This window comes from Puma concolor, chromosome A2, assembly GCF_028749965.1.
Source record: "Puma concolor isolate L17-30 chromosome A2, mPumCon1.1.hap2, whole genome shotgun sequence".
Lineage (NCBI taxonomy): Eukaryota > Metazoa > Chordata > Mammalia > Carnivora > Felidae > Puma > Puma concolor.
Genome location: NC_141668.1, coordinates 157,186,931 through 157,212,243, shown reverse-complemented (window position 1 = coordinate 157,212,243; position 25,313 = coordinate 157,186,931). Strand labels below are relative to the sequence as shown.

The following is a 25,313-nucleotide window of genomic DNA, read 5'->3' as shown; positions in this document are numbered from 1 at the left end:
GCTGGCATTCCAAGTCGGGAACAGGAAACAAACCAGAAACAAAACCACAAGATCATTTTAGTCAATGGCCACGCCCTAAGAAAACACCTGAACAGGGTAAAAGATTCTGTAAGTAAGTGCTGTTTCACAAGAATCTGTGTCTTTACATAAGGTTTTAAAGCTCCTGGCTCATTCTTTATTGTAGGTGCACCAGCAATCAAAACGCTTTAGTTCCTGAGCTGGTTGTTTGTTTTTTAAAGATTTTTATTATTTTTAAATAATTTCCACACCCACTGTGGGGCTCAAACCTACAACCCCGAGATCAAGAGTTACATATTCCACTGACTGAGCCAAACAGGTGCCCCAAGCTGTTTTTATAACAGCTTTACAGAGATGGAATTCATGTGACATACGATCCACCCATAAAAAAAATTTTTTTTTAATATTTATTTATTTTGAGAGAGAGAGAGAGAGAGAGCATGAGCAAGGGAGGGGCAGAGAGGGGAGGGAGACACAGAATCCTAAGCAGGCTCCAGGCGCTAGCTACACTGTCAGCACAGAGCCCAGCGCGGGGACCTGTGAGATCATCATGACCTGAGCCGAAGTCGGATGCTTAACCAACTGCACCCACCCAATTATTTTTTTTTTTTTTAACGTTTATTTATTTTTGAGACAGAGAGAGACAGAGCATGAACAGGGGAGGGTCAGAGAGAGAGGGAGACACAGAATCTGAAACAGGCTCTAGGCTCTGAGCCGTCAGCACAGAGCCCAATGCGGGGCTCGAACTCACGACCGCGAGATCATGACCTGAGCCGAAGTCGGTCGCCCAACCGACTGAGCCACCCAGGCGCCCCTACACCCACCCAATTAAAGTGAGCAATTTGGGGCGCCTGGGTGGCTCAGTCGGTTAAGCATCTGACTCTTGGTTTCAGCTCAGGTCATGATCTCACGGTTCGTGAGTTCGAGCCCCGCATTTGCGTTGACAGTGCAGATCCTGCTTGGGATTCTTTATCTCCTTTCTCTCAGCCCCTCCCCTGATCACTCTCTCTCTCTCTGTCTCTGTCTCTCAAAATAAATAAATAAACTTTAACAAAAATAAATAAATAAAGTGAAGAAGTCTGGGACGCCCAGGTGGTTCCGTCAGTTAAGCATCTGACTCTTGATCTCAGTTCAGGTCTTGATCTCAGAGTTGTGAGTTCAAGCCCCGCATTGGATTCTCCACTGGGCATAAAGCCTACTTAAAAAAATAAAATAAGTGGATAATTTAGTGCTTTTCAGTACATTCATAAGGTTGTGTAGCCATCACCACTACCTAACATCTTCACCACTTCAAAAAGAAACTCTGCCCTCATTAGCAGTCATTGTCATTCCCTGCTCCCCTGCCCCTTAGCTCCTGGCAGCTGCTAATCTCTTTCTGCCTATTCTGGATATTTCATATAAATGGAATCATACAATATATGGTCTTTGTGTCTGGCTTCTCTCACTGAGCATAAAGTTTCCAAGGTTTGTCCACATTGTCATCATGGACACTGTTTTTTTTTTTTTCATAACCCTTGATGTGTATATTTATATATTTGTATATACTAGTCACCTATCTGTCCAATAGAACTTTCCACTATTTTAGACTTATGCTGTCTAATGAGAGCCACCAGCCACATGTGGCTACTGAGCACTCGAAATGTGGCCAATATGGCTGAGGAATGCCTTCTTTAATTATATTTAATTTGAATTAATTCAAATGTATATAGCTCCCTGCTGTAAGAGGCTGGTGCATGGGAAGGACCACAGCTCCGGTCTATAGCAGCACCCGAGAGACAGGCTGATTAGAATCAGAGGCCAGGGGCGCCTGGCTGGTTCAGTTGGTAGAACATGCAGTTGTGAGTTTAAGCCCCATGTTGGGCATAGAGCTTACTTTAAAAAAAATATCAGAGGTGGGGCGCCTGGGTGGCTCAGTGGGTGAAGCATCTGACTCTTGGTTTCGGCTCAGGTCTTGATCTCACGGTTCTTGAGTTCGAGCCCCACATCCAGCTCTGTGCTGACCGTGCAGAGCCTGCTTGGGATTTTCTCTCTCCCTCTCCCTCTGCCCTCCCCCTGCTTGCACTATCTCTGTCTCTCAAAATAAATAAATAAGCTTTAAAAATTCAAAAAAGAAATCAGAGGCTTGATTCACAAGTCACCCTGAAACTGGGGGACCAGAAAAGGACACTCCAAGTAACTCCCCAGCTCTAGGAGATCCACTCTTAACCACAGCTGTAAGGAAACGTACATGAGACTCAGCCTCGGGTACAGCCAATCAGAAAAGGGATTGGAGTTCCAGATGAAGTCACACTAGAGCGTAATTGATAATGGCCTAAAGAATAATTATTGTTGGGATAAACCCAACCATAAGGCTGGACCTACAGATCATGAATTTGCACAATTGCAACAGACCTGACTAGGTGATGAGGAAGGGGAACAAAGGTAAAAAAAAAAACCTCCTGGGTTGGGGGCGCCTGGGTGGCTCAGTCGGTTGAGTATCCAACTTCGGCTCAGGTCATGATCTCACAGTTCGCGAGTTCATTTGTGAGTTCGAGCCCTGCGTTGGGCTTGCTGCTGTCAATGCAGAGCCTGCTTTGGATCCTCTGTCCCCATCTCTCTGCCCCTGCCCCACTTTCTCTCTCTCAAAAATAAATAAACATTAAAAAAAAAAACAAACAATAAACAAAATAAAACCTGCTGGGTTACTTGAGCCTGACAGCTCCTAGCCAGGCCAACGAACAGTGGTCAGGAAATAACAGCGAGTTCCCTTATGTTATGTGTTATTTCCATTTACTGCTCTGAAAGGCAGCTGTGTGTGCTCTCGCAGCACAGAGAGGGTTCCTTGGCCCAAAGCAAGTCTGGCCGAGCCGGGTCTCTGGGACTTCTCATTCCTCAGCAGACAGTAAAAACTGACCAAGGTATAGACATGCGCTTGAGACCAGCACAGGGGACAGTGACAGCACTGAGAAGATAAAACAGGCCCCTCTGAGTGAACCGCCCAGCATTCCAGGTGGCTTTTCAGGGCACTTCCTATGCACACGGGGTCTAAGTTGCCCGCCCATCCGCCATCCAAGATCCAAATGCTTTTACAGAAGTTGGCACTCAAGTTCACTTGGAGGCAAAGCCTGACCCAACCAGGGTGTAAGAATGTTCCTGTCTGGTGCTAAATGTCACCTTTGGAATGCAGGCTCTGCCCCAGAAGTCATCAACACAACGGTGCCTAAAATCCAAACAACTCTGAATTCTGTAAAGCATCTAGCCCCAAGGGTTTCAGGAAAGGGACTGGGCTAGTATTTGGTCCTCTCAGCTGAATTCAAAATTCTCTAAATACGGTTTATTTTGTTCTCTTAGGACAGCTCCTCTCGACACCAAGAACAACGGGTGTCTCAAGGGAAGGATTCGGGAAGGAGGGCACACTCCTGGGGTGTTGCTGGTGTTCAGAGGCCTCTGCAGGGAGGGACACCCAGACACCCCTGACCTGGAAGATGTGCCAACGTCCCTCCCACAGGCCAGAGGAGACAGTGGGAGGCAGTGAGGAAGTGAGGCAGTGCTTCCAGGAATGTCTGCCAACACAGGGTTTACAGAGGATGGCTTTCTCTTCAGGATGATACGAAGTCAGGCCCCAGGCACTCAATCTTCCCGAACCTCATAAAATGAACAGGATGAAAAGGATTTCAATTCATAGGTATCAGTCACCAGGAACAGTTCTCCATTCAACAAAAACCTAAGGACAGTCCTAGAACACAGCGCATCCTAGGCCCCGTGCTCACTGGAGGAGACAGATGGCAAAGCCCCAGAGCCATCATGGACGCAGTGAGACCAGCGACGCACAGACGGCACTTGGAACTGGTGGGTGCAGGCTGTGAGGCACAGGACGGGTTCCCTTTCTGAGCCAGGACAGGGTGTGGAAGGGTGGCACACAGCCCGGCTGTGGGTTACTGGGGTGCGACCTGTTCTCTCCAGAGGTTCACTCTGATCATCCATAAAACAAGAGGAGAGTCAGCGTCTGCTCTGAGCTGCTAGAAGGTTCAGGAGATAATGCCAGGAAGCTCAGAGCTGACTGACTGCAACCCATACTCCATCAATGCCTACTGGGCTTTAAACGCTCTGCACAAGTGGCGCCTGGGTGGCTCAGTCAGTCAAGCGTCTGAGTTCCGCTCAGGTCATGATCTCACAGGTCGTGAGTTCGAGCCCCGTGTCAGGCTCTGTGCTGGCAGCTCAGGCCTGGAGCCTGCTTCAGATTCTGTGTCTCCCTCTCTCTCTGACCCTCTCCTGCTCATGCTCTTTCTCCCTCTCTCTCAATAATAAATAAACATTAAAAATATATTAATAAAAAATAAGTAAATAAACAAATGCTCTGCACAGTTTTTGTCTTTACCCTAAAGGCCTCTTGCAGACTTCAGCCAGAGGGGAATGTGAGGAATGTGGGTTAAACCAAGAAACAGTCATGCTCTGTCCCTGCAGGAGGAGTCCCAGAAGGCCTGGCTCTCAGGATCACCAATAACGTGGTGACCCACTGGTGCCAGTGTGCGGCATCAGGACACTGAACAGTTTTCTTTGGGCTAATACTGGGTCGTTCCTGTCACAAGGTTGGGAGAAGCTGAAGCAGAACTGAGATCTTGTTTACTTTCCTGCCACTCATATGTTGGACGCACAGTGATCCCATGGCTGCACTTCCTAATCATGAGAAGAGAGATTTGGCCACACTGAACTTGACAATTCAGCCAGACCATGTGGAGCCCGGCTCGTGGCAACTGCAGATAGCTTGCACTTTTCCAGGTTGAGCAGGGCTGCCCCATTCACGTGCAACCATGTCCCCAAATGCATTACGCACCCCAATGTTTGAGCCAGTTGGTGGAAAGGAAGCCTGATTTTCTGAAGAATGCCCAGATCTGATGTGTGTGGTTTACGCTCTGAGCCCCATGGCCTCCTTGGGACTCAGCCTAGGGTAAGTCAAAAGCCCCAAGCATGACCTCTGCAGACTGGAAGGATGGGACAGGTGATAGCATGGTTTAAAACGGACACCTCAGGGGCGCCTGGGTGGCGCAGTCGGTTAAGCGTCCGACTTCAGCCAGGTCACGATCTCGTGGTCCGTGAGTTCGAGCCCCGCGTCGGGCTCTGGGCTGATGGCTCAGAGCCTGGAGCCTGTTTCCGATTCTGTGTCTCCCTCTCTCTCTGCCCCTCCCCCGTTCATGCTCTGTCTCTCTCTGTCCCAAAAATAAATAAACGTTGAAAAAAAATTAAAAAAAAACAAACAAACAAAAAAAAAAAACGGACACCTCAGCTTGTCCTGGTGGGAGTAGGTATCAGTCCTTTCTTTTTCTCTTGAAACTGCAGAGTTTGAAGGTGACGGACAGCTGCCCTCATGTCCACACGTACAGAATCAGACGGAGCAAAAAAGATGTACCCGGACTGCACACCTCCCAAGAACTGGTTTCCTGTTCAGTTCCAGCACCCCACAGACAGAATAAACATCATCAAGAACTAAAGCTTGCTGACATCACGGTTGATGGAATTACTTTTAAAAATTGTTTTTATGGTGGGGACTGAGGGGTGAGAAGGGGTCCATGTTTGGGAGGAGGATTGGGTATACATGGGGGGCAAGGAACAACTGATTGAATATGTAAAAGTACCGGGGCTCCTGGGTGGCTCGGTCGGTTAAGTCTCCGACTTTGGCTCAGGTCATGATCTCACAGTTCATGAGTTGAAGCCCCACGTTGGGCTTGCTGCTGTCAGCGCAGAGCCTGCTTGGGATCCTCTGTCCCCCCCCCTCTCTCCCCCTCCCCCACTTGTGCTGTCTCAAAAATAAAACCTAAAAAACAATAACTAAAAGTACTCAGGATACCGGGAGCAGAAATCTAATTGTGAGGAAACATCAGATCAACCCAAATGGAGGGGTCTGCCTGTGATCTTCTAGACGGTCAAGGTCATGAAAGCCAAGGAAAAACAGGCTTGTTACAAATGGAAAAAGACCAAAGTGACATGATATGTAACATGAGATCCTGGCCTGCATCCTTTTCTATAAAGGGCATTATTGGGACAACTGAAAAGCTTAAATAAGGTCTGAGGATTCTATGCTAGTGGTGTTATCAATGTCATTCCCTGACTCTAAGGGATGTCCCGGGGGGAAACAGGAGAATGTCTTATTCATTGGGAACACACTCAGGTAAGTGTGCAGGGGTCACAGGGCATCATGGCAGCCACTTATTCCGCAACAGTGCAGGAAGAAAATATATTTGCACTGTTCTTGGAACATTTCTGTAAATCTGTGATTATTTCAAAATAAAAAGTTAAACACACACAAGCAACCTATGAGAACAAATGGAGGCCACTCAAAGTACAAGGGCTTTGTAAGTCAAGCAGAATAATAGCTTCTGGGTTACAAAGTGCACTCAAAGGTAAAGGAATCAGGGATGAAACATAGCACAGGCTGGCTTTTATGAAAAAGGAAAGTGGTGGTCAAGACAACAGAGAAACCGTTGACTATTACCTGGGTTGGTAGCAATACCATGAAGATCCATCATGAAATATTTCTTTGTTTTGTTTTGTTTAATTAAAAAAATTTTAATGTCCATTTATTTTTGAAGGAGAGACAGAGTAAGGGCCCGTAAGGGGCAGAGAGAGGGAAACACAGAACCCGAAGCAGGCTCCAGGCTCCGAGCTGTCAGCACAGAGCCCGACGCAGGGCTCAAACCCACGAACTGTGAGATCATGAAGGAAGTCAGACGCTTAACTGACTGAGCCACCCAGGCATCCCTATTCAAATTTTTTTTTTTAACGTTTATTCATTTTTGAGAGACAGAGAGATAGAGCACAGTAGGGTGGGTCAGAGTGAGAGGGACACACAGAATCTGAAGCAAGGTCCAGGCCCTGAGCTGTCAGCACAAAGCCTGATGCGAGGCTCGAACTCACGACCTGTGAGATCATGACCTGAACTGAAGTTGGACGCTTAACCAACTAAGCCACCCAGGTGCCCCTAATTTTTTTTAATGTTTAATTATATTAGAGAGAGAGAGAGACAGAGACAGAGCATGAGCAGGGGAGGGGCAGAGAGAGAGGGAGACACAGAATCCGAGGCAGGTTCCAGGCTCTGAGCTGTCAGCACAGAGCCTGATGCAGGGCTTGAACTCATGAACCGCGAGATCATGACCTGAGCTGAAGTCGGATGCCTAACCGATTGAACCACCCAGGTGCCCCATGAAGTATTTCTTTGAACTAATAGGGTTCCCCACCAATGTCAGTCCCACCAAATGACTGAGCAGTTCTCAACCAGAGTGTGAAGGTTGTAGATGATAAAGACTGAGGAACCATCACAGATCAAAGGAGACTAAGGAGACAGGATGACTAAATGCAATGTGGGAGGGTGGACCAGAGAAAAGGCATCCGGGCAAAGACTGGGGAAATCCAAATACAGTCTGTTGGTCAGTGCAAGAACACTGTACCAAGGTTAATGTCCTGGTTTTGATCACTGTGCTACGGTCCTCAAGGTGTTGACGTTAGAGGAGGCTGGGAGAAGGGTATAGGAGAACTCTCTTGCCATTTTTCAACTTTTCCACAAATCTAAAATTAATTCAAAATAAAATGTTTCTTTCTTTTTTAACAAAAGGATTGGCAGTGGCAGAAGACTTCCATGGGGATTACTTTGAATACTTAAAACAACTAAAATCAGGGGCGCCTAGGTGGCTCAGGCAGTTGGGCAGCTGGCTTCAGCTCAGGTCATGGTCTCACAGTCTGTGAGTTCAAGCCCCGCGTTGGCCTCTGTGCTGACAGCTCAGAGCCTGGAGCCTGCGTCCAACTCTGTGTCTCCCTCTCTCTCTGTCCCTCCCCTGCTTGCTCTCTGTCTCTGTCTCTCTCTCAAAAAATAATAAACATTAAAAAACAAAAACAAATAATCTCATTAGTATTCTACTTTTCTAAATCTATCATCTTTTCTTTAAAAAACTTTTTTTATTTTGAGAGAGTGAGTAGGGGAGGGGCAGATAGAACGGGAGACGGAGGATCCCAAGCAGGCTCTGCACTGTCAGCACAGAGCCCCACCAAGGGCTCAAACCCACAAACCGTGAGATCGTGGCCTGAGCTGAAATCAAGAGTTGGGTGTTTAACAGACTGAGCCACCCAGGTGCCCCTCACCTTTTCCTTTTCCAAAACAATGGAATGCCACAGTGCCTCTTAGGTCTTCCTTAAGAACAATGCAGCTGCTTGTTACTCATTGGCAACAGTATTTCTCCAGTTACAAACTGCAAAGTTAATCCATGAGATACACGGATACATCAGAAAGCAGGGCACTGACGAGACAGAAAGGACGCATCTGGCCCGTCTACTGCCAGAGAGAGACGTGACAGGCAAGATGGCCCACGACATGCGTCAGGCCGCGTCAGGACCAGATCAGAGGGTGCATGAGTGTCATGGTCCTGGATCCACACACACACACACAAAAAAGTCTTCTCAATGGCCTACCTGTCTTTTCCTTGATCTCACAGAGCACACTGAAGAGAGCAGGCTTCATCCGATGGCAATTGAGGGCATGCTTTCTGAAAGGGAAGCAACAGAAGAGAGTGTGAGAGAGACAAGAGTCATCCTGTTCAGGAAAGTAAAGATCTTTCATATTGACCCTGCCGGTTCTGTTGAAAATTGCTCTTACGAAGTGACAGTACAAAAGCATTTCCTATGACTTTCATTTTGTAAAATTCAAATGGAGCAGTACACAAATATTCAAAACATTTCCTCTACATGTGTGTTTTTTTTTAATGTTTATTTATTTTTGAGAGAGAGAGCACAAGTGAGGAAGGGACAGAGACAGAGGGCACAGAGGACCTGAAGCAGGCTCTGTGCTGGCAGCAGTGAGCCTGACGTGGGGCTTGAACTCAAACTCAAGATTGTGACCTGAGCCGAAGTCGGACACTCAACTGCCTGAGCCACTCAGGTGCCCTCCATGAAAAATTTTAAACAATGCAAATTTAAATAATGCAAATAACTTGTCAAGGACTACGAACTTTGGGGGCACATGGGTGGCTCGGTAGATTAAGCATCCGACTCTTGATTTCGGCTCAGGTTATGATCTCACTGTTATGGGATCGAGCCCCATGTCAGGCTCAGTGTGGTGCACAGAGCCTGCTTGGGATTCTCTGTCTCTCCCTATCTCTCTGCCCCTCTCCCCTGCTTGTGCTCTCTCTCTCTCAAAATAAACATAAAAAAAACCAAAAAACCAACAACCCTACGAACTTTCAAGATCCAGTGATTTCAAAGCTGTGTTCACACTATTGCCCTGTCCTGGCACTTTGATGCATAAGCAGAAATGCCAGCCATCCTACCCCAGTGTCCTGAGATGTTAACTTAGTAGGTGTTTACTGAGCAGCCTCTATGTGCCATACACCATTCCAGTGTCACAGACACAGACAGATGAGGTTCCTACCCGCGTGGCAGTTAAGAGGGAGGGAGTGAGAGACACCAAACGCACACACAAACGAGATAACCACGAGCCACAGCAGGTGCATTGTGGCAACAGACTAGAGTGATGGGTAGAAGGCTTACTGGAGTTTGAATGTCTCTGATGTGACCTCAATGCTGAGATCAGAATGACAAGAAGTCAGGCAGGAAACGAGAGGCTGAAGAGAGTAATAATTTAGATTGAGGAACCAGCCAGTGCAAAGGCTAAGTGAGAATACGCTTGGCTTTTTAAGAGACCAGGATGCTGTGGAGTAAGGGGTGAGGGAGAGAGCCGGGAGGTGAAGTTAGGCAAGGGGGAGTCACCTAGAAGAGCCTTGTCAGTCAGGGGAACAACTCTGGCTTTTGTTCCTGGTGATGGGAATGGTGGTTGGCAGAAGAATGGCTCCCAAAGATGTCCATGTGCTAATCCTCAGAATATGTTACACTGGAAAAAGAATTCTGTGGCTGTGATTAAGGTTAAGGACCTTGAGATGGGGAGATTAGCCTGGATTACCCAGATGGGCCCAATCTAATCATACAAGTCCTTAAAAGTGGACAACCTCTTCTAGCTGTGTTCAGAGAGAGATACAGTGACACGGAGTCAGAGACACTATGCTGTTGGCTCCGAAGACAGAGGAAGAAAACTGCAAGCCAAGAAATGCAGGTGGCTTCAACAAGCTGGAAAAGGCAAGGAAATGGACTCTTCCCCTGTGGCCTCCAGAAGGAAGGCGGCCCGACTTCAGCTCAGGTCATGATCTCACAGCTTGTGAGTTGAAGCCCCGCACCGGGCTCTGTGCTGACAGCTCAGAGCCTGGAGCTTGCTTCGGATTCTTTGTCTCCCTCTCTCTCTCTCTCTCTCTCTCCCCTTTCAAAAATAAACACTAAAAAAAAAGTTTTGGGGTGCCTGAGTGGCTCAGTCAGTTAGGTGTCCGACTTCAGCTCAGGTCATGATCTCACTGTTCGTGAGTTCGAGCCCCGCGTCAGGCTCTGTGCTGATAGCTCGGAGCCTGGAGCCTGCTTCGGATTCTGTGTCTCCTCCTCTCTCTGCCCCTCCCCGGCTCACACTCAGTCTCTGTCTCTCTCAAAAACAAACAAACATTTAAAAAAATAAATACAATTCAATGGCTTTTTGGAAATTCACAATGTTTAATCACCACCACTGTCTATTTCCACAACACTGTCACCACCCCCCTGAAGAAATCCTGTTCCCATTAGCAGTCATTCCCCATTCTCCTCTCCTCCCACCCAGCAACCACCAATCTTTTGGTCTCTATAGGTTTGTCTCTGGACAAATGTCTCCTGGACATTTCATATAAATGGAATCACAGAGTATGGGACCTTATGTGCCTTTCCCATAGCATGTTTTCATGGTTCTTCCAAGTTTTTGTGTATCACTGCTTCATCCCTTTTTAAGGCCAAATAATATTCCATTGTATGAATAACTTTTGTTTGTCCATTTATCAATTGATGCACTCTTGGGTTGTTTCCACTTTTGGCTATTATGAATAATTATGCTATGAACATTCACGCATAAGTTTTTATGTGAGCGTGTGTCTAGGGAGAATTGCTGAGTCATATGGTAACTGTTTAACCTTTTGAAGAAATGCCAAACTTTTTTTTTAATGTTTATTTATTTATTTTTGAGAGAGAGAGCAGGGGAGGGCCAGAGAGAAGGGGAGAAAGAGAATCTCAAGCAGACTCTATGCTGTCAAGTGCAGGGTCTGATGCAGGGCTCAATCACGAACCATGAGCCAAAATCAAGAGTTGGACACTTAGGGGTGCCTGGGTGGCTCAGGCGGTTAAGCATCTGACTTCAGCTCAGGTCATGATCTCACAGTTCAAGGCCCATGTCAGGCTCCTGCTGTCAGCACAGAGCCCACTTTGGATCCTCTGTCCCCCTTTCTCTCTGCTCCCCCCACTCTCGCGTGTTCTCTCTCAAAAATAAGCAAACGTTAAAAAAAAAAAAAAAAAAAAAGAGCCGGACACTTAACCGACACATCTACTCAGGCGCCGCAAGGAAATGCCAAAATTTTATAAAGTGGCTGCATCATTTTCCATTCTCATCAGCAATTAAGATTCTAATATCTCTTGGGGCGCAGTCGGTTAAGTGTCCGACTTCAGCCAGGTCACGATCTCGCGGTCTGGGAGTTCCTCGCGGTCCGGGAGTTCGAGCCCCGCGTCAGGCTCTGGGCTAATGGCTCAGAGCCTGGAGCCTGTTTCCGATTCTGTGTCTCCCTCTCTCTCTGCCCCTCCCCCGTTCATGCTCTGTCTCTCTCTGTCCCAAAAATAAACGTTGAAAAAAAAAATTTTTTAAAAAAGATCCTAATTTCTCCGCAACCTCACCCAAACTCATTATTGTCTTTTTTTACTATAGCCACACCAGTGGGTGTGAGGCAGTATCTCATTATATTTTTTTGGAATGTTTTGATTTATATTTCTCTAAAGACTAATGACATCGAGCATCTTTTCAGGTGTTCATCGGCCATTCTTTTTTGGGGAAATGTCTATTCGAATTCTTTGCTCATTCTTTAATCGGGTGATGTCTTTTTTATTGTTGAGTTGTAAGAGTTCTTTATATTTTCTGGATACTAGACTCTTAATATATGATTTGCAAGTTTTTTCTCGCATTCTGTGAGTTGTCTTTTTACTTTCTTGATAGTGTCGTTTGAAGCACAAAAGTTTTTCATTTAGTGAAATCCAACTTATCTATTCTTTTGTTGCTTGTGCTTTAGGCATATCTAAAAAACCGTTATTTAATTCAAGGTTATTAAGATTTATGCCTATGTTTTCTTCTAAGAGTTTTACAGGGTTGGCTCTTACACTTAGGTATTTGATCCATTTCATTTTTGTATGCGGTGTTAGGTAAGGGTTCAAATGCTTTCCTATTTTTTTGTTTGTTTGTTTACTTTTGGGAGAGAGAGAGGAGCTGAGAGAGAGGGAGATAGAGAATCTGAAGCAGACTTGGAGCTGTCAGAGCAGACCCCAGTAGGGGGCTCAAACCCACAAACCATGAAATCACGGCCTGATCCGAAGTCAGATGCTTATGACTGACCCCATCAAATGAATTCTTTTCCATGTGCAGATCCACTTATCCAGACCATTTGTTGAAGACACCATTTCTTCCCCACTCAACGGTCTTAGCACCCTTGTAGAAAATCAATTGGCCATATATATATACATACATATATATATATATATATATATATATATATATATATATATATATATATGGGTTTATTTCTGCATTTTCAACTCTATTCCATCGATCTATTGCCTATCTTCAAGTGAACTGCATTTTTAAAAGATCACCGCGGCTGCTCTGAGACCAGAATGGAAGGCAAGGGGTGGAACGCTAGTCTGAAGGCTACTACAGCTGGAATAGTCCAGAAATACTGCTGGCTTAGTTTAGTTATGGTACTAGACATAAAAAGCAGATAGATCTTGGGCTGCCTGGCTGGCTCAGTCAGTGAAGCATGCAACTCGATCTCGGCGTCCTGAGTTTGAGCCCTATGTTGGGCATGGAGACTACTTTAAAAAAAATAGGCAGGTCTCTGACTACAGCAATGAAATCAACAGGACCTCCTGATAAACTGGTGTGGGATTGGGGGAAAGAGGAGATTCAAGGAGGACTACTACTAGTTTTTGCATGAAAGGAGACACCATTAACTGCCACAGGGGGGACTGGAAGACAGCAGGTTTAGGGAAGAAGGGTCTGGAAAGCAGAGCTGTGCTTTGATCGGGTTACACTTGAGATTGCTAGGAGCTACCCAAGAGGAGGTATCAGATAGGCAGCCAGGCACATGGACATGGCCTCAAGGTTGGAGATAAGCAATATAAAGATGGGGAGTCCTGGGCATAGAGGTGGCACCTTAAGCCACAAGATTTGAGGAAAGCATCATAAGGGGTAGATAGAAAGGAGTCCATGCCCCAGACCCAGGCCTGTGGACTTCTAGAAGTCAAGCAGAGAAAAGCCTGCAGAAAAGACGGGGACCGAATTGCCAGTGAGGAGGAACCAAGAAAAACAGTTTCCAGGAGAAAAGAGCAATCTGTGAGAAATACTTCTTAGAGGCAAAGCAATAGAAGAATCCAGAAGAGACCTTGGATTTAGCCACAAGGAGGTCATCGATGACTCAGCAGAGGGAGAAGGTTGGGAGAGAATGGGTGGAGAAGAGGAAGTAGAAGCAGCAACCTCAAATAAAAGAGAGTAAAGAAATGCAGGAGGTGTTTAAAGAAAAGGTGTGCAGTATGTTTTGTTTTTCTTCTGTATTTTATGATGCTTTGACATCCTGGGGCCGGGAGAAACTGTCCCTCCCAGTACTAGCTAATTCCAGATATACCAAACAGCTTGCCCGAGAGCACGCCTTTCCTGCAAATCCAAATCCTAAGCCCATATGCGTAACCACCTTCTTTATCTACCTCTCAGCACCGGCCAACACTCCTCCTGCCCTAAATTTCCAGATGGCCAGCTAACAATTAGCGACCGCTGCTATCGCCCAGAGCCTGCCACAAGTATTTGCACTGCCCAATCTTAAACTTGCTCAAACTCACCTGCCCTGGTTTGCCCATTCCTTCCCTTGGAAATCACACTAAAGATTCTGAGCCATGCTTTCCCTGCACTCCTTCTTTCTCCTGACAGACTTGGGTGCTTCCCAGTATGGCCCTGCCTCCTCCCCTGGGGAACTGTAAGTAATAAACTTCTTTCAAAGTTGTCTCTATGTCTGCCATCTTACCTTGACTAATTAAAACAAATCCCTGGGGTGCCTGGGTGGCTCAGTCGGTTGAGCGTCCGACTTGGGCTCAGGTCATGATCTCACGGTCTGTGAGTTTAAGCCCCGCGTCGGGCTCTGTGCTGACAGCTCAGAGCCCGGAGCCTGCTTTGGCTTCTGTGTCTCCCTCTCTCTCTCTGCCCCTCCCCTGCTCATGCTCCGTCTCTCTCTGTCTCATAAATGGATAAAACATTCAAAACAATAATAAAGAAATAAAACAAATCCCAGCTACAAATCAAGATGCGGGGGACAGTCAAGGGACGTTTTTGGTTGTTGTTCTTTGTTGTTAAAGACAGGAGACACTTGCACATGCTTAGACACCAAACAGCCAGTCTAGAGGGAGAACGTGATAACACAAGAGAGTGAGCATAATTGTAATTGTAATGGTGTGTCCATGTGTCAAAACTTCTGCGAACTCTGAGGAAGAACCGTGCCATCTATTTTAACATTTGCTGTTATTGTGACTTTAAATCTCGTAATGCTATCATCTAAGTACCCATTATTAAAAGACACTGCCAAGGCTGGATAGTGTACCTGAAAATTGGTAACTTCATGACTGAAGTCAAATATGATGAACGCTACGAGGAAGGCCAGACATCTGCCACAGCTCCCTACATCATCAGTCTACAGGAGCCTCCTTGTTTCTAGGTGCCTTCCAAATTCAGCACGCACCCCCCCTCCCCGTGGGATGCCTTTCAAAAGGCTAGAGTTGGGGTGCAGGAATCAGGTCCCCGTCTCCGAACCTCAGATACGAAAATGTTTGTGGGGGTTGAGATTTGATCTTCTGCAAATCTAAACCCAAATATTAGTCTTTCTTATGCAGTGCACGGTAACTGATCACACAGGATATTCAGCCTGGAATGTTTTCCTTCTATGGAAGCAGTAGTACCATTAATGAAATGGATTCCAGCTAGAGCTTGTTATCCTCTGTAAATGTAATTCTAAAAATGCGAGGAAAGAAAATGAAGTCAGCCGTTCTGCTTCCTAAAGGGAACTTCAGGAATGTTTATCCCCAGCTCAGTTTTCTGCTTAATAAAACATCGTATTGCAGATACAGGTATAAAGTAACTTTAAAAAAATTTTTTTTAATGTTTATTTTTGAGGGGGCGGGGCAGGGGCAGAGAAAGAGACACAGAATCTGAAGCAGGCTCCAGGCTCTGAGGTGTACCCCCAACGTGGGGCTTGAACTCATGAACCACAAGATCACGACCTGAGCCAAAGTCAGACAGCTCAACTGACTGAGCCACCCAGGCAGGCACCCCTAAAGTACCTTATAATGCACACAAAGTAATTTCACAGGAGTTTTTGTGGTTTATTATGAAAAGTAAACAAATGTCTAAGCTTTGGGCATGATCTTGGCCTAGAGGTGATCAAGCAGCTGACAGCAAACCATCAATGACGATGTAAATAAAGTGGGGACAGTCCAGCACATTCACAGAATTACCAAAGGGGATGAACTTATGTGATGGACATTCTGAAGGTGACTCCCAATGAGTATAATCCTCTTTCCTTGTTGGGGCAGAACCTGTGACTTGCAAAGTGGCAAAGATGATGAGACAGTCTTTCCCATGCTTATATTACACTATCTACAGCTCCATCTAAGCAGACTAGACAGCATCACCTGTGGGCCCTGAAGCCAGCTGCCATGTGGTGAGAGCTGGTGGCAGAACTACAGGTAGCCCCGGCTGTCAGCTAGCAAGACAACAGGAACCTCAGTCCCATAACCGCAAGGAACTGAATTCTGCCAACAATCCCACAAGATGGAAGAGAACCCTAAGCTCCAGATAGGACCACAGCCCAGCCAGCATCTTGACTATAGCCTTGGGAGACCCTGAGCAGAGGTCCCAGCTCAGCTGTGCCCAGATTCCTGACCCATGGAAACTGAGATCACAAATGTTATGTTGTTTCAAACTGCTAGGCTTACTTTTAAAAAATTTTTTAAAAAAAAGAGGGGAGGCACCTGGGTGGCTCAGTTGGTTAAGCATCTGACTTCAGCTCAGGTCATGATCTCACGGTTCATGAGTTCAAGCCTCGCATTGGGGTCTGTGCTGACAGCACAGAGCCTGCTTGAGACTCTCTATCTCCCTCTCTCTCTCTCTGCTCCTCCCTGACTCACTTGCCTTCTCTCTCTCAAAATAAATAAATAAACTTCAAAAATTCTTTAAAAAATACCACTAGGGGGGCGCCTGGGTGGCTCAGTCAGTTAAGCATCTGACTTCGACTCAGGTCATGATCTCATGGTTTGTGGGATCAAGCCCTGCATCAGGCTCTGTGCTGACAGCCTGGATCCTGCTTCAGATTCTGTGCCTCCCTCTCTCTCTGCCCCACCCCCACCCTGTCTCTCTCTCTCTCAAAAAAAAAAAAAAAAAAAAGAATAAATGTTAAAAAAATAAGTAAAGATACTTTTGAGGCTCTTTCTAAACTAAATTAAATTAAAACAAAGCAACACTGTGAATATCCTTTTAAAACCAATGCTAAGAAATCTATAGCAAAACTGAGTCATATAAGAATCACTCTAGAAAATGAAAGCACAGAGGTTTATCCTCCCTAACCTCATTTATTCAATATTTATAGGACTTTTACTTTGGAACAACTATATGCTGGTCACTATATCAGGAGAAAGGAACATGGAAATGAAAAGAACATAAGCCACATTCTGGCTTCTACAACCAGTATATTATAGCTCCTAATTTTAGCTGGAACTTACTTTTACTTTTCCAAATTATGGAACAATCTACTTTCCTTAACAAGGTATCATTTTAAATTACCAGGGAATTTAAAGATTTACTGAGATTTAAAGATATACTGAGATATATTCTTCTTCATAGAACAGGATACTTCTTGAAAAATCTTCCCTAAGAGCAATAATGATTCTAATGCCTTAACCAAAGATGGAATCGGATCTCCTTAATTATTCTCATTTCTAGAAGATTTGTTCAGCTGACAAAAACAGTCAACAATATTATGTACCTCCCAGAGACAGACCTAGGTACAGAACAAAAATTAGAAGACATGATGGGGTACATGGATGGCTCAGTTGGTTCAGCATCCAACTTCGGCTCAAGTCATGATCTCATAGTTCGTGAGTTCGAGCCCCACGTAGGGCTCTGTGCTGACAGCTCAGAGCCTGAAGCCCGCTTCGGATTCTGTGTCTTCCTCTCTCTCTGCCACTCTCCCGCTCGCACGCTCTCTCTCTCAAAAATAAATAAACATTAAAATTTTTTTTAAAAAATTAGAAGACATGAATTCTTAAGTAATAGAACTTCGATGGAAAGCCTAGAAATTCACAGAGGGCCCCAAGTTCCAGGAAGGAACAGCAGCCCAGGACTCAGAGGCCAGCATTTCAAAATAAGGTTCTCTGTAACAGTGAAATTGGGAAAAATCAATCCATTAACGGAAGCCATCAATCACTGGTAAAGGTCACTCTAAAAGCAAACACAAAAGCAAAAAACCAAAAATGGTTAGATGAGTCGGGGTTGAGATTATATATGGATATCCAAGGTCAACCATGGAAATTATTACAGTAATTTAGCAAAATGAAACCTTGGATCAGGAGCTAGTTTGGGCACTAAAAAAAAAGGGGGGGGGGGATTCTTTCACGTGACACAAGAAAACAATCTGCAGAACTTGAATAAAGGAATGACCTTTAAAATGAATAAATTTAAGTCTGTGAAAAGCTCGTTATAATGTCCTTATTTCTTAATTTGTCCCTGGACTGGTTACAATCAATACTACTACTAAATTTCTTACTCAAAACCACAACTTCTGGTCTCTCCCCTGCTCAAAAAGGTGGTGTGACTTCTCACTGCCTGCTTTAATCAATTCTAGCCCCTTAGCAAGGCATTCAAGGCTCTTCACCAACTTCTCTTTGACCCTCTCCCTCCTCTGTACTTGGGGAAGTCCTACTCCTCTTTTATGTGCAAGACTCTGATGGGTGGCCTGTCCCATCCTGGATTCCTTACTCCTCCCCTGCTCCATTCCCTTTATTTATTTTTTAAAAATTTTAACCTTTATTTATTTTTGAGGGGGAGAGAGACAGAGAGACACAGAGAGAGAGAGAGAGAGAGAGAGAGAGAGAGAGAGAGAGAGAGGGAGAACATGAGTGGGGGAGAGGCAGAGAGAGAGGGAGACACAGAATCTCAAGTAGGCTCCAGGCTCTGAGGTGTCAGCCCAGAACCTGACGCAGGGCTTGAACTCATGAACCATGAGATCATGACCCCAGCCAAAATTAGACGCTTAACCAACTGATCCATCCGGGTGCCCCTGTGAAACTTTTCTAAAATATTCTGCATGTTGCTTTACTTAATAAAACCACTTCAAAAGGGATTTTGCTGTGACCTTAGATTTTAGATAGCTTTTAGGAAATTGTTTTAAAACCAACAAAATTCAACTCTTAGGGAAAGTACTCCAAAGACAGCAAGACTTTCCTTTGGCACTAGACCAAGCCAAGCTAAGCATGTTAATCCTAAGAGCAAAGCTAAAACCTACAAGCAGGCTAAGAAGGGGGTGCTGTCACTAAGTGGGTGGGATCTAATGAACCTTCTTAAGATTGATGAAAAGAAAAACTTCAACTCTGAAATTCTACTTCCCAGGTTTGGACAAGTAGATCCCATCTGGCTAATACTATCTAGCTTTGGGAAATTCCAAACCATAAATTCCTCCTCTGACTCCCCACATGCTTTGAACAGGCATGCTGAAAACCAAATGCTCACTGACATGCATTCCAGAACTAGAATACTAAATACAGGGACATAGATCTTTAGAAAAGGGGCACACCATTCAGTTGACAGTTTATACTTTGCCACTTGTGTAAGTTCTAAAGATAGTCAAAATTAGATCTTTTTTTTTTTAACGTTTTTTATTTATTTTTGAGACAGAGAGAAACAGAGCATGAATGGGGGAGGGGCAGAGAGAGAGGGAGACACAGAATCGGAAGCAGGCTCCAGGCTCTGAGCCATCAGCCCAGAGCCGGACGCGGGGCTTGAACCCACGGACCGCGAGATCGTGACCTGAGCTGAAGTTGGACGCCTAACCGACTGAGCCACCGAGGCGCCCCATAGATCATCTCTTTTTATTTAACAACTAAAATTTAGTCCATATTATAGGCAATGTCAATCTGCAGAAATACTGGAGGGATTAAGAAAGTCGTACAAATTTCTACTAGTAGAAAATATCTAGCATGTCGTATATGTAAAAGTCAAATTAAAAAATTCAGGGCACCTGGATGGCTTAGTTGGTTAAGCACCTGACTTCGGTTCAGGTCATGATCTCACGGTTTGTGGGTTTGAGCCCTGTGTCAGGTTTCCTGCTGACAGCTCAGAGCCTGGAGCCCGCTTCAGATTCTGTGTCTCCCTCTCTTTCTGCCTCTCCCCGACTCTCCCTGTCTCTGTCTCTGTCTCTCCCTCTCTTTCTGCCCCTCCCCCACTTGCCCTCTGTCTCAAAAAATAAATATTAAAAAAAAAAAAAAAAGATGGGGCGCCTGGTGGCTCAGTCAGTAGGCATATGACTTCAGCTCAGGTCCCAATCTCATGGTTAGTGAGTTCGAGCCCTGTATGGAGTTCTGTGCTGATAGATCAGAGCCTGGAGCCTGCTTCAGATTCTGTGTCTCCCTCTCTCTGCCCCTCCTCCGATGGCACGCTGTCTCTGTCTCTTTCTAAAAAATAAACAAACATTAAAAACATAAAAACTAAATAAAAGAAAACATTCAGAGAGGGGTGCCTGGGTGGCTCAGTCGGGTAAGCGTCCAACTTCGGTTCAGGTCTTGATCTCATGGTTTGTGAGTTTGAGCCTCACATTGGGCTCTGTGCTGACAGCAGAGTCTGCTAGGGATCCTCTGTCCCCCATCTCTCTCCGCCCCTCCCCCACTCATTCTCTCTGTCTCAAAATAAACTTTAAAAAAGAAAAAAATTCAGAGAAATCTCTTCCTAAGAAAAATTACGAAGGTCTTTAATTGGAGTAGTACCTGTTATGTTGCCTAAAAGCCAACTTCTAAATGTGATCTTTATAGTTTCAAACACATCACCCCATATACCAAATTGCCTGCTTCTAAACAAATACAACAGTGACCATTCTCCATCATATCTTTATTCACTATATATAAAGGGTTTTTGCCCTAAGAACCTATTCCCATCCCCCAGCAGTCACTTGCTATTACACTCAAGTTCTACAAACACAAATCTGGGCTGTGGTTTTTTGTTTTTAATTTTTTTAGTGTTTATTTTTGAGAGACAGAGAGTGAGCAGGAGAGGGACAGAGAGGGAGAGAGGGGGACACAGGATCTGAAGTAGGCTCCAAGCTCTGAGCTGTCAGCACAGAGCCCAATGCAGGGCTCAAACTCACAAACCATGAGATCATAACCTGAGCCGAAGTTGGACACTTAACCAACTGAGCCACCCAGGCACCCCTGGGCTGTGGTTTTATAGACACTATAAAGGAAATACAGAAACAACCCTGGAACTTCCACAACCTGATTTCCTTAGGTTGAAAATGTAAACAGACCCTGAAACAACAGGGTGTTATGGCCCCAAGCCAAGATTTTCATTAAGAAGAAAAAAAAAAAATCAACTATTTCCTGAATTTTATTTGTTCACTTTGAATGTTCTTTCCATAGTAAGTAGGCAAAACAATGCTAATATGTGACCCTTGTGATTAATTTAAAATCCATTATGCCCACCGACACAACTTAGGCTCCAAAATAAATTCATTTGTCAGATTAACCAACTACTATGTAAACTGATTCATGAAAATAGGAATAAATGGGACACTATTATCTCCACTCTTGAGAGCCCGACCTCTCCAAGTGTGCTTTGGGATCCAACGCACTGGCACCCTTGGGAGCTTGTTAGAAATGTGGACTCTTGGGCTCCATTGGGACCTGCTACATTAGAACTTCCATTGCAATAAGATTCCCACAGAAATTTTCTCCATGTCCAGCCTGGGAAGAACTGCTCTAAAGCACCACTATTCAGTATTTTCTGCAATTTTGGAAATGTTTTCTCTCTGTCCTAATATGGTAGACACTCGTTACATGCAGCTACTGAGCACTTGAAATGTAGCTACTGTGACTGAGAGACTGTTTAATTTTATTTAATTGTAATTCATTTTAATATAAAAAGACACATAGAGGGGCGCCTGGGTGGCTCAGTCAGTTGAGCGTCTGAGCATCCGACTTTGACTTAGGTCATGATCTCACGGTTTTGTGGGGTCGAGCCCCGCGTAGGGCTCTGGGCTGACAGCTCAGAGCCTGGAGCCTGCTTCAGATTCTGTGTCTGTCTCTCTCTTTCTCTCTGCCCCTCGCCTGCTCGCACTCTGTCCCCGTCGCTCTCTCTCAAAAATAAATAAACATTAAAAAAAGTTTTTTAATAAAAAATAAAAATAAAAGACACATAGTGAGTGACTACCACATTGACTGGTACAGCTATCTGGGGAGTCAGTGTGTACCTACAAGCAAAGGGTCAAGAAGTGACCACTGCAGCCAAACCCGCCAATCCAGCAACACATAACACAATTCATGCAGAACGACTTGAAGGCCAGTCCTCTTCAGCTGCCTCTCCCAGAACATCAGGTATGGAGCATGAATTTCCAGTAACATTTTTTTTTTAATTTATTTACTTTGAGAGAGAGAGAGCACAAGTGGGGGAGGAACAAGAGAGGGAGAGAGAGAGAATCCCAAGCAGGTTCTGCACTGTCGGCACAGAGCCTGATGCGGGGCTCGAACCCATGAACTGTGAGATCATGACCTGAGCTGAAATCAAGAGTTGGATGCTTAACTGTCTGAGCCACCCAGGTGCTCCTGGAGAATGAATCTCCAGATGACACTGTGACCATTCTGCTTCCTTTCTCCATCAGGTTTCCAAAATTAACCCCTCAGCTCTAGAGTTTTCAAACTAATTTCTTAGAAATCTCACTACTAGATAAAAAAGGAGTCGATCAGCCTTTGATAAGAGGCAGCTTCCTGGCTCTGAGTCCTGAGGATCCCCGAGGGTATGGTACCTGAACAAACCGGTGGGGGTGGGGAGTGGGAGAAGGCCCAGAGCTTGCAACAGATTTTTATGACTCAAACACTGGGTAAAGACCCTGGGAGGAGGGAAGAATTTTGGAGCCTGACAGTCTTGACAAAAGAGCCCTCATAATAACCCTCATAAACCCCTCATAAAGGTAGTCATAGAAGCAAATGAAATAGCCTATGTAGAAACTGTAAAATGTTGTAAAATTTATTATTATAAAAAAACAAGGCTATGCATGATAGAGCAAAATAGAGTGCCTGGGTGGCTCAGTAGGTTAAGCGTCTGACTCAATTTCCGCTCAGGTCATGATCCCACAATTCGTGGGAGAGAGCCTCATTTCGGGCTCCGTGCTGACGGTGCAGAGTCTGCTTGGGATTCTCTCTCTCTGTGCCCCTCTCCCTGCTCATGCTCTCTTTCTCAAAATAAATAAATAAACTTAAAAAAAAAAAAAAGACAAAATACTCAGACAAACCTTGGCAAATGAGATAAAATTTTCTACCTTACTGGTTTCATACAAAAAAGGGGGCACCTGGCTGGCTCAGTCGGTAGAGCATGTGACTCTTGATCTCAAGAGTTGTGAGTTCAAGTCCCATGGTGGGTATAGAGATTACTTAAAAATAAAATCTTAAGGGGCGCCCGGGTGGCTCAGTCACTTAAGCGTCCAACTTCGGCTCGCGTCATGATCTCACGACTCGTGACTTCAAGCCCGGCGTTGGGCTCTGTGCTGACAGCTCAGTCTGCTAGGGATCCTGCTTCGGATTCCGTGTCTCCCTCTCTCTCTCTGCCCCTCCCCTGTTCACGCTCTGTCTCTCTCAAAGATGAATAAACTTAAAAAAAATTTTTAAATAAAAACAAAATCTTAACAAGAAAGAAAGGAGGACATCATTAGTAAACAGTTCCAAATCAGAAAATGCAGAACTGCCCCTTCTCGAGGAAGAGCTTAGAATATAGCTGAAGGTCAGAAGATCATTCAAGAAGACTGGTTATCCCTCACGTAGTAGAAAGTACCCAGTTGACTCAGGCTGAATCTAAACTAAGACAGTATATTCCAAAGTCCCCACACTCCACTATCTGTGTAGCCCAGAGAAAGAACAATACACAGTTCACTATTCTAAGACTATTCAGCTACAATGACAAAATGAACAACGCACAAGCACTTGCAGCTGCCTTTGAATAATGAAGGTTTAAGGAGAGTAGGTGTGCTTTCCCTCTTTTTTTTTTTTTTTTAACATTTATTTATTTTTGAGACAGAGAGAGACAGAGCATGAACGGGGGAGGGGCAGAGAGAGAGGGAGACATAGAATCGGAAACAGGCTCCCGGCTCTGAGCCATCAGCCCAGAGCCCGACGCGGGGCTCGAACTCACAGACCGCGAGATCGTGACCTGAGCTGAAGTCGGATGCTCAACCGACTGAGCCACCCAGGCGCCCCTGCTTTCCCTCTTTAAACACACCTGTGGGGCACCTGCGTGGCTCAGTCGATTAAGCATCTGATTTCAGCTTAGGTCACGATCTCACGGCTCGTGGGTTCGAGCCCCACATCGGGCTCTGGGCTGACAGCTCGGAGCCTGGAGCCTGCTTCGGATTCTGGGTCTCCCTCTCTCTTTGCCCCTCCCTTGCTCACACTCGGTCTGTCTCAAAAATGAATAAATGTTAAAAAAAAAAAATTAAAACAAAAACAAAACACATTTGTGGTGACCAGATAGCTTGAAAGGGCCTCACATCTGAGATGAAAAATTCTTTCTTGCTAGACAGTTGAGCTAAACTGACTCCAGGGCCTATGAAGGGGTCAGCAGGGGTACTGAGAGAGGGCAGGGTCAGAAAGACTTGCAAAAGCCTCACCCAGTTGCCTGATCAGGACAGACAAGATCTGTTTCCCCTCTTGAGTTGGTCATCTACCAGGCTGCAGAGTTTACTATGAGGAAAAGACCCACCCAAGTTGTTTGCTCCAGAGTAGAACTAACGTTGCACTTGCGGACTGAAGACTGTGTATGGAGTTGAGTGACTTTTAAATGACTTGGGTGAGTTCAGGTAAAGGCTACATCCAAAGAAACGGGGGCAGATCAGAAGCTACCAAGTCTCAAAAGAAAAGCCCCAGGGGCCTTTTTACCTCAAAAAGAAACCAGGAACCACTTATGCAACAATCAAGTTGCCTTGCATGTATAATGCCTCACTATTCAATTTGCTAGTCTTAAAAGAAAAAAAGCTGCCTTCAAGATTAACAAGGAATGGGGTGCCTGGGTGGCTCAGTCAGTAAAGCATCTGACTTCAGCTCAGGTCATAATCTCCCAGTTCATGGCTTCAAGCCCCGCGTCCGGCTCTGTGCTGACCGCTCAGAGCCTGGAGCCTCCTTCAGATTCTGTGTCTCCCTCTCTTTCTCTGCTCCTCCCCGACTCACGTCTGTCTCTCTCTCTCTCAAAAACAAATCTATAAATTTAAAAAGCATTAAAAAAAAAAAAAAGGGATACCAAGGAAGAGGGGTGCCTGGGTCACTCAGTTGTTTAAGTGTCAGACTCTTGGTTTGGGTTCAGGTCATGACCTCATGGTTTCATGAGTGCTGAGTTTCATGAGTGCTGAGAGTGCAGAGCCTGCTTGGGATTCTCTGTCTCTCTCTCTCTCTCTCTGCCCCTCTCCCACTTGCGCTCTCTCTCAAAATAAATAAACTTAAAAGGAAAAAAGAAAGAATAGCAAGGAAGAGGCGGCTGATTGCACGCCATTCTAAAGCCTATCTAGGGGAAGTCTGGATTGCTATAAGAAAAAAAAAACCAAAAAAACCAGCAGCCATGGGGCTGTGATAGGGTGACAGATGCTTGAGGAAGGCCACACCTGAGCAGAGTTCACTCCTTAAGCAGCTCCCTACCTAGAAGAGAAGGAACTCAGGGAGCTCCACAAACACCCAAAGCACTGTCTCTGTGGTTCCTTGGGCGTGAAGAGCCCATTTCCCCCTCCTGAGCTTTCCAGACTCTTAAGTGCCACAAACTTTACTATATGCTCATTGTGCACAGTCCTGGGAATACACAGGAAAATATGACAAAGCCTCTGCCCTCAGACTAGCCTAGCAGACAGGGGATCACACAAGGGCACCCTCTCCTGGCCCAGCTCTTTTTTTCCAGGTGTCGG

At 45.4% G+C, this 25,313-nt stretch overlaps 1 protein-coding gene across 2 annotated transcripts in view; it reads right to left on the bottom strand.

Annotated features, from left to right (window-relative positions):
• PBX4 (PBX homeobox 4) overlaps positions 1–25,313 on the bottom strand; it is a 43,840-nt gene that overhangs the window by 16,734 nt on the left and 1,793 nt on the right. For both annotated transcript variants that reach the window (XM_086698470.1, XM_086698471.1), the window contains one exon: positions 8,455–8,528. In XM_086698470.1, the coding sequence (XP_086554596.1) occupies positions 8,455–8,528 (74 nt within the window). The remainder of the gene's footprint in view (positions 1–8,454; positions 8,529–25,313) is intronic.